The sequence below is a fragment of the Cryptomeria japonica genome, chromosome 5 (genome assembly GCF_030272615.1).
Source record: "Cryptomeria japonica chromosome 5, Sugi_1.0, whole genome shotgun sequence".
Lineage (NCBI taxonomy): Eukaryota > Viridiplantae > Streptophyta > Pinopsida > Cupressales > Cupressaceae > Cryptomeria > Cryptomeria japonica.
The window spans coordinates 865,163,712-865,173,826 of NC_081409.1; the positions used below are offsets into that span (position 1 = coordinate 865,163,712).

General features: G+C 36.9%; 1 protein-coding gene across 1 annotated transcript; it reads right to left on the bottom strand.

Moving 5' to 3' along the window:
* Positions 1-3,761: 3,761 nt before the first annotated feature.
* Positions 3,762-5,897, bottom strand: LOC131876256 (probable disease resistance protein At4g27220). The gene has a single exon (XM_059221157.1). It carries the CDS (start codon positions 5,895-5,897, stop codon positions 3,762-3,764), a length of 2,136 nt encoding a protein of 711 aa, XP_059077140.1.
* Positions 5,898-10,115: the final 4,218 nt, after the last annotated feature.

Here is a 10,115-nt window from a genome sequence, read left to right on the forward strand (position 1 = left end):
AAAAAGGTTTGCAACCGCTGCTAGTGAAAATAAGCTAAGTAGTCGTATGGGAACATGCTATTAATCTGCATACTTCAGCACTTGCCAGTACATCTGAAGATCTCTTTCCATCTACTCATTCAACTCCTCCCTACACAAACTACATTGAGTTGGCTCTTATCGTCGGACAAGATTTTGCATCAAGTAGAATTAAGGATCTGATTAAATCATAGAAGCACAAAAATGTGTCTCTTTTTGGCCTTGTTGGGAAGGGTGGGATCGGTAAGACTCTGTTGCTCAAACAAGTCTTCAACAGTAACCAGTTACAGAGTCTCTTTTGCAATGACTTAATGCTTTGGCTTACTGTTTCACAAGATCCGTCTTTCAATGCTCTTAGAAATGACCTTGTCAATCAAATAACTCTTAAAGCAAATGAACGATTCAATAGGAGAGACGAAGACCATGTAAAAATTTGGTTGAATGAAAGCATGAATACACACAGGTTTGCCCTATTTTTAGACAATGTTTGGGAAACAAGTGCAAGCTGCTTGTTAGAGGAGCTTTGTGTACCTCACTCTCCACGTCACAACTCCAATATTATCATTGCCACATCCAGAAGTAAAAGTGTGCTCTCACAATTGGGTGCTCCACCTTCATCAATCATTCAATGAAAGACTTAACAGAGGATGACAGCTAGAGATTATTTTCTTCTCATGCTTTTCCACATAGTAATGGAGTTTTTCCCATGAGTATTGATGAGAAAATAGCGAGGCACGTTTGCAATGAGTGTGAAGGGCTTATGTTAGCCATCAAAGTAATCGGGCAAGCAATGGAAGGCATTTCTCAGTCAAATGAATGGGAATTCATACTCCAGAGATTGCAGAATGATATTACACACTGGCTTTCAAGAAGATTAAGATTAAGCTACGATGCTTGGCCGACTTACTAGGCTATGGCATTTCCTTGTAGTTGTGCTTCCTCTACCTCACTACCTTCTTAGAATATGAAGTCATCCATACTACACTTGCTACTACATACTAGATGGGAGAAGGTTTAGTGGTTGGGCCAGATCCATTCCAAATTCGAGAGATATACATCAATTTGTTTGTGGACTTGTGCCTTATTGAACCAATTAGTAAGGATTGCGATAGAAAGGTGCTCAATTTTAGGGTGCATGATATATTGCACCATTTTTTAGCACACCAAATTGTTGAGAAGGAAGAAAAATGCTTCTTCCAGGCACGCAGAGGTTTATCTAAGTTTCCTGTTGATGACTATGGGAGATACATGAGAATTTCATTAAGGAGCAACAGTTTGACTAGGGTTCCAAATGTATTTAGATCCCCCCATATCCGCTTCTTGCTACTATATGGTAATACTTATTTCACAAAAAATCCAAGAGAAGTGATTGGGAGTATGACTTCCCTCAGGGTCCTGGATTTATCACAAACTTCCCTCCAGTTGTTGCCAAAAATTATTGGATGTTTGAAGAATTTAGTTTGCCTCAGATTATGCTTTGTGCCAATCAAGAAACTGCCCTTACTCTGTGGTTACCCTTTGAAACCTTCCAGTATTAGATCTTTTTCATTCTAGTATTTATTGACTTCTTGATTGGCATTGTCTTGTCCCATGAAGCTGCATGATGGTTTTTTGGGATTATCATCGCGGTAGGTGGATACCTCAGTTTCCATTGGATATTTTGGGGACTTCTTTGGTATCGGATCTTCCATGCTAATCATTAGTTTTCGTGGTTGGATTTTGTTAAATTACATTGTTTCTGATTCTCTGCTTTTTTGGTAATCATTTCTCTTTGTGGTTGGATGTGGGTAACTTTTCCATGAGGTTTTGTTTCACATTAAGTGGAACTGGTCCTTCTATTGAATCATTTCACTTTGCTGGTGTTTTGTTGTTTCAGAAGTTGGTTTAATGACTGGGTCTATTGTAAGATATGAGGAAATTTCATCTTTTGGTATGAGGTTTCATGCTTGGCATTTTCTCTTATGATGATATGATAATCATACAGTGGTTATCCTTTTCATTGTTGTATTCTGGATGGTGTGCAGGCATGGCATTCATTCTTTTTTTTTTGCTTCTAGAATACATAATGTTATGCATTATTTGGAGAGTTCTTGGCAAATTTGGTAGTTGGTGGCTTTTTCTGAGGAACTGGAAAGTGCAGTTAATATGGTGGTGCAGATGGCTCCTTATCCTGTTGTTGTTATTATGGCTTTTGTTATGGACTATTTAGTGGATTGGCCTCATCCTGATTCCTAAGGGTTTTCTTCATCCTTCTCTGCTTCTTATATGAATGGGCATATGTTTGCTAACCATTTTTATGCTAACAAGATTACTTTTACTTGGTTCTCTTCTGACTTTGTGTTTTGTTCTTTGTAGGGCCTTCGATTCATGTGGTGCATAGACAGATTGGTTTTTTGGGGTGATGGCACTAATTTTGTTTAGGATATGGTGGCTTCATTTTGGGATGTTATCTTCTTCACTGGTTCCTACAAGCTTCTCTCAAGCTTCCTTTATATCTAATGCGATTGATGATGTAATCTGGGGTTTTATTTGGGTTGCCTATGGGTTATTGTAATGCGTAGATAGGCTTTTGTTCTCTTGAGAAATAGTGAAGGGTTTTCTTACTGGTTCTTTCCCTTCAGTGCTCATTGAACGAGACACCATGTAAAAAACATAAAGATTTAATATAATTTCAGTGGTTCATCCACTTTTATCAAAAAATAAATAAAAATTAACAAGACACTTATTGAAATGAATTAATTCTAACATAATCTTTAACAAAGAATTGTCAAATCACAATGATAAATTTGTAATATATAATGTTATATAAAACACAAAAATAAAAACATTAAGTAGAAACCTTTTTTTTTTCCAATTACATATATTATTCTGAAATAATATACAATTTATATTTGAACATAATATTAAAATTATTTATATACCACTATTTTGAATGAAATAATTCAAAACAAATAAAATCGATTAATGCTAGCAAAAAGCTGAAACATCTCACTACACCAAAATTCACCGTAATAAAAATGTTCACTCTGCTGAAGAATATCATGGTAGCGCTCTTCTGATGTTTGAGTTTCTATCATAGATAATGTTATTGTTTGCACCTTAATCTTTGTCTTGATAAAGTTTTCTTCCTTTGCCATCACAAATAGAACCTTTGAACAACCATACACTCTTATCTTCTCTACACTCTTCAAATTCCAATAACACTGTGGTAGCCTCTGCAATGCCTCACACTTCATTATTGTCAATGTTTTAAGTGAAGGCAGTGCTCCTTCTTCCACTATTGGCAGCTGCTCTAGCTTCCTCAGCTTCACCACTGAAAATACCTCCAACTTAGGAAATCCCCCCTGCTTGCCAAATTCCTCTGGAAACTTCTCAATGTTGGGGCACTTAACGATATGCAGGTGCTTTAGACTTGGAAGATTGTGCAAGTTAGGTAGTTGTTTCAACATGCCACAATCGAACAAACTAAGATAACCCAGATTTTGAAATTCACAAAATGGATTTTCTATCTGGAGTAACTGAGGACATGTTAATAAAAGTTTTCTCAATTTTGACATGGAAATTATGTCTTGTGGTAGGCTTTCCATACCCGTCAGATGCATACATAGATATTCCACCTTCTTCATGGTTCCCAACATTCCTTCCAGAATTATCTCACCATTATTATGAAGCCCCAACCTTTTGAGTTTGTTTAGGGTGCACAAATCACTAATTGGAAGTCGATCCCTTCTGCACTTGTTCCACTATATATTTGAAGAAGAAAATGCATCCAGGTACTCCAGGGACGTAAGGTGTGAGATCCCATAAGGCATACACTGCAGATGTTTGCAGAAACTAACGTCCAACAGTTTTAGAGAAGTCAACTTAGAAAAGCCGGACGGGAGTTGTGTAATATCAGATCGATAAAGATCTAATATTTGTAGGTTTTTAAGAGCAGTGACAGAGTTGGGCAATCTCTTGAGTGCCACAAAGGATAACTCGAGGTAAACTAAACGCTTCAAACATCCCATGTTTTGTGGCAACGACTGGAGGGCAGTCCGTGACAAATCCAGGACCCTAAGAGCGGTCATACTCCCAATCACTTCTGTTGGAATTTCCATCAAAGAAGGATTGGAAGAGAGTAGCAGGAAGCGGATATAAGGAGCTCGGAATTCTTTAGGAACCCTAGTCAAACTGTTGTCTTCTAAAGAAATTCTGATATGTCCTGCACAATCGACCATAGGAAACTCCTGTAAGCCTTTGCTTGCCTGGAAGAAGCATTTTTCTTCCTTCTCAGCAATTTGTTGTGCTAAGTCATGTAGAACATCATGTACCCTGAAGCAGATTACATTTCCGTCATAATCCTTCTGGATTGGTTCGATAAGGCATCGATCCGCTAACAGAATGACGTATGTGTCTCCGATTTGAAGAGGATCTCTCCCGGCCACCAACCCTTCTCCAATCCAGAAGTCAATGGCATCATTAGAATAGATTACATGACCTTTTGAGAAAGCAGCAAGGCAGAGGAAGCACAACTGCAAGGAAATGCCATAGCCAGCCACGTCGGCCAAAGCATCGTAGCTTAGCCTTAACCTGCCATAAAGAGAGCGTGTAACATCATTCTGCAACTTCTTGACTGCCAATTCCCATTCATTTGACAGAGTGACGCTTACCATTGCCTTCCCAATTACTTTGAGGGCTAACGGAAGGCCCCCACACTCCTTGCAGACACTAATCACTATTTCTTGGTCAATGCTCATCGGCAAAATTCCACCGCTGTCTGGAAAAGCATAGAAAGAAAACAATCTCCAACCGTCATTCTCAGTCAAATCTTGCATTTCGATGAGTGATGAAGGCCGGACACCCAACTGTGAGAGCACACTAGTAGTTCTGGATGTGGCAATGATGATGTTAGACTTGTGGTGTGGAGAATGAGGCACACATAGCTCCTCTAACAGCGAGGCTGCACTTGTTTCCCAAATATCATCTAAAAATAGGGCAAATTTGTGCTTTCTCATGCATTGATTCAACCAAGTTTTCACATGATCTTCCTCTCTACTGTCCAATCTTTCATTTCCTTGAACAGTTATTTGTTTCACAAGATCATCTCGGAGAGTATTGAAAGATGGATTCTGTGAAACAGTAAGCCAAAGCATCAAATCATTACGGAAGAGACTCTGTACCTGGTCACCGTTGAAGACTCGTTTGAGTAACAGAGTCTTACCGGCCCCACCCTTCCCAACTAGTCCTAAACGAGACACATTTTTGTGCTGCTGTGAATCGATCAACTCCACAAGTCTGTTTGATTCAGAATCCTGTCCCACAATGACTGCCTCCTCAATATACTTCTTGTTGGAAGTGGCCGAATAAATGGATGGAAAGAGATCTCCAGATGCGCTGGCCATTGCTGAAGTACTATGATTAAGATAATCCAATCTCTCTTTAATCTGCTCAAGCACCTGCCGATTCGCGACATATTGCTGCAGTTGGTGCAGAAAAGCAACGGAAGGCGTGGAGGCTATATGCTTTTCTATATTGTCAATGAGGCGCCTGATCTTTCTACTCGTTCTGTAACGAGAAAAGAGATGAAAGTGTGAGCGTACAGTGCAGTGCTGGGCCAAATCAGATGCTTCCTCCAGAAGGGCATTCAATTCGTTCAACCAGCTGTTGACTGTGGAGGGCAAAGGATGGTGAGGTGACGTACTCATTTTGCCAGAGTTCAAAGCTTTTCGATACTCCTGCAATTCCACATTCATTGCTTGAATTCTGGGAAGCAGAAGTTTGAGGGCATCCAACTCTTTCTTGCATCGGATGGCAATGTTGATGTGATGGATTATCTGATCCCCAGCCAACTGAATGGCATAACCAGCAAATCCAGGGATGAAGCCAGGGTCACCCATTTTGGGGGCACCTTCCAAGAAAATTGAAATTCTAATGAAAGCGTTTTTTCATCAGAACACAGGAAATATAGAAAAATAGCAGTGAAAGCTTTGGTGAGAGAAGCAGACTAATCTGATGGCTTGTATGAAAGGCAAACGCTATGAAATGCTATTAAAATTTAATTTATAGCTCCACAGAGACCTGAATAGCTTTTCAACATTTTATATTTCATTTCACTTACGGAAATGGATAAATATCTTACTTAGTAAACATAGAAAATTAGGTGCTTTCACCAGGCAAAGCATTTTACACTACCTTTTGGAGTAAAGCAAATTCAATTTGACAACTTTCACATGTTTTACTTTCACTATTTCTTTTACATGCATTTCCGTGCTATGGTGCAACATACACGGACAATAAGATGATAGGCAAAAACTTCAAACAGGAAAGAGAGCAATGTGAATGGGTGAACCCACTTGGCTCATAAATCAAGTCCGTTAACCCACCGACATCTCTCTATTGATTTGGGCATGGTTTTGACAGACCTTTATTCTACCTGCCCCTTTGTACTAATTTGTTTTTTTTGTTCAGGACTTATTTAATTGACAGGCGTTGCTTCACCCAAAATCCTTCTTTAATTGGTTAGTCTAAAGATATTTCGATGTGGATTTCCTAAGTTTAGTTCATTAAATCAGAATTTATATTTTCATAATTGTTTTAGTATCTAGGGTTTTGTTTTATAGATAAATTCAAGTTAATCTACAAAGTAGAATTCTACAAAAATTAAATGTAAATGTAAAAGAAAAGTAATCATGTTTTGTTAGTATTGTTTACATACTCTTTTCTTATATAGATCTTTTGTAATTATTATTCTTTTATTGTATATTATCTTTATTCAATAAAACAAAATAAAGTATATATTTTCTTAAAGAATAAGATTAATATATATTAGTTTGTATGTCAAAGATTTTTGAGTTATGTGTTTGGGATTATTTATTAGATTTGTGATAACAAGATGGATTCTTATTTGGTATCTTAGACTTGGTTTTTCATTATAGAATATTAAATGTATATTGTAAAAATAAAGTAGATTAAAAAATTTAAGGGATTAAAATTTTTTAAGGGATTAAACTTTTTTTGAGGGATTAAAAAATTTTAAAGGTTTAAAATTTTTGAAGGCATTAAAATTTTTTAAGGGATTAAAATTATTTTTAAAAATTTAAGGGATTAAAAAATTTTAAAATTTTTTAATAAGTGTTTAAAAATTTTTAAGGGATTAAAAAAAATTTAAATTTTTTAAAGGGATTAAAAAAAAATTTAAATTTTTTTTTAAGGGATTAAATTTTTTTAAGGGATTAGAAGGCCCAAGAGGTTTAGTAGTTGCAATTACTACTAGAGAGTGGTTTTAGAAAGAAGTAAACATGGAAGTGGCTCCAATTACTTCGGGTTATGTTATTTATTTACGAAAGTGGAATAAATAAGGCATGCAAATTTTGTTTTGTATTCAACAAAGAAGATTAAAATTTTTCTTAGTTACAAGAACCAAAATATTCTATTGGATAATGGTTTCTTTCATTTTACATTACATCTTTTCTTCCATAGTATTCTTGCATATTGCATCTTTAGAATTTCAAAGATAGTTCCTACTTGCAAATTGTATAACAAAGATTTTATCCATATTGTATGTTGTTTTATGATGATATGTTTAAATAATTTGTATTAAATATCGAGATCATATAAAATCATTCATAGATAATGTGATGCAGGAGCATCCCCGGTTCTTTGCAATCTTGCATCAACCAAAAATATTTCCTTTCAGTTTTGCTTTATGTTTTGCAGTTTCAGCATTTCATTCAGCATTTTCTAGCATTGGCTCACTGGATCTCAAGCAGTTGGATTTTTTCTTGAAGACTTGATCATCTACGTTATTCCCAAACTGCAAAGCATTTATATCATTTTCCGGCAAGTTATCGCTATCGGTTTCCGAGATAGCTCTCTGGAACCGGTTGCCTGGACCTATTTGTAATTGTAATCTAACATAATCTACCAGATCTCTTTCGCAGCTTGCGAAGCCCTCAACATTGATTCTGATGTTCCTTGGTGTGTGGCCGACCTTCCTTTGATCTACACTTCATCCTTTGTATTTTTCAGAGGAATTTCTTTGGTGGAGGCCAACCTTGTTGTTTTTACACATTAGGTCTTCTTATTCAGCATTTGATCCCTTTCTAGCTTGTTTGGATACCCTTGGATCATATAAATCATTGTAATTGAGCATTGGAATGAAGATAAGAAGAGATCAATTAAGATGTAGAACATAGAAGATAGATCCTAAGATTTGAGGTCCCAGTTGTGACCTGTTCTATAATTAAGCATGTTTTAGCATGCCAGTGACTAGGTTTTTGTAACTTGGTTGTGACCAGTTCATTGTAAATAGTTTTCATGATATAATTCATTCAATTCTGCATTGCCTCCATCATATCCTTGTGTTTCCATTGTGTTTACTCTTGCTAACTGGTCCAGATTGATCTCTTTGAGGTCCCCCCTAACCGGTGACTACACCAAGTGGTATCAGAGTGAGCTTTCATTCCAAAGATTGTGTTGTCCTAATAAATTTTGTTGTAGGGTGGAAAATTGTGGATCTGGCCTGCAACTATAGAGGACTGGCATGAAGATGGTGCGAAAAGAAAATAGGAATGGTGGAGTGCATCGGAATGCAGACCCTACTGTGATGGAAATGTTGTGAGGATTTGCAGCCTAGTTGGAAGTCATTGAGACAACCCAGAGAAGAGGCCGACATATTGAAGATGTGGGTGAATATGAAGGAGAAGAATTCTTGACTAAACAAGTAAACTCACTAATGATTGATCCAGACAAAGAAAGCTTTTGAGGGTTTTGAGTAGGGCGAATACTAAACATCATTTTACCCCACCGAAATATGATGGAAAGTTGGATTTAGATGAATTGATGGATTGGATCTCAAAGATGGAGAAATATTTTTATTTTGAGAACACTGCAGAAGAAAGAAAGGTGAAATATGCTTGTACCTAGTTGAAAGGTCATGCATCTCTTTGGTGAGAGCATTTGCAGGTTGATAGATAGAGAAGAGGTAAAGAGAAGATCAAAACATGGGATCAGATGGTTGCTAAGTTGAAATCAAAATTTATGGCAGTTGATTATCAAGTGAATCTATTCTGGAAGTTGCAAAATTTGAGGTAGAAGGAATCTAGTGTGAAGGAGTACATTGAAGTATGTTACAAGTTGAATATCAGATCTGGACATATTGATGATGAAGTTGAACAAGTTGCAAGATATTTGAATGGATTGCAGATGTCTATACAAGATGAACTCAGTTTGATCAAATTGCATACTATTGAAGAAGCTTACCAATATGCCCTCAAAGAAGAAGAGAAGCTAAACAAAAGACATGAGCAGAGATAGAAAGGTAGAGGTGGAAGGTTTTCAAGAGGAAGATTTCAAGGAGGAAGAGGATATAATGGAGGTAGCTCAAAACCTGTAAGGATCAGAACAAGGACAAGGAAGTAAGCAAGGAAGGTAATTCATACTAGAAAGATGATAGAAATTTCTACGCGAGGAGAGAACCAGATGGCTATCAGAATGATAATTTTGGAAAAGATGATAGAAGACAAGACAAGAGAGTGTTTAGAAGAACTTGCTATAAGTATGGAGGAGAAGGACGTCGTGATTTCGAATGTAAGAAGACAGAGAATATCGAGAGAATAGCAGTGGTGGAAGAAAGCCCCATTGGATCAGCTAATAAACCGGAAGATGGAGAACTGTTGATGATGAGGAGAGCTTTGTGTCATACCGGAGGAGATGAAGAGCCCTTGTAGAGGAAGAATTTATTCAAGACTAGATGTAAGGTATCCGATAAGTGATGTAAAGTTATTATTGATAGTGGTAGTTCAGATAATCTTATTTTAGAAGAGATGGTGAATAAGTTGAATTTGAAAAGATTGAAACACCCTAAGCCTTATCAGATAGCATGGATTCAGGATGATCATAAGTGTTAGTAAGTGAGAAATGTTAGGTGAAATTAAAAATTGGGAGTTATCATGATGAAGTCTTGTGTGATATTATGCCTATGGATATTTGTCACCTTTTGTTGGGTAGACCTTGGCAGTTTAATAGACAGGCAATACATGATGGGATGAAGAATACATACACTATTATGGCCAATGGGATGAAGCAAACCTTGTTGCCCTTGGATGAGCCTTTGA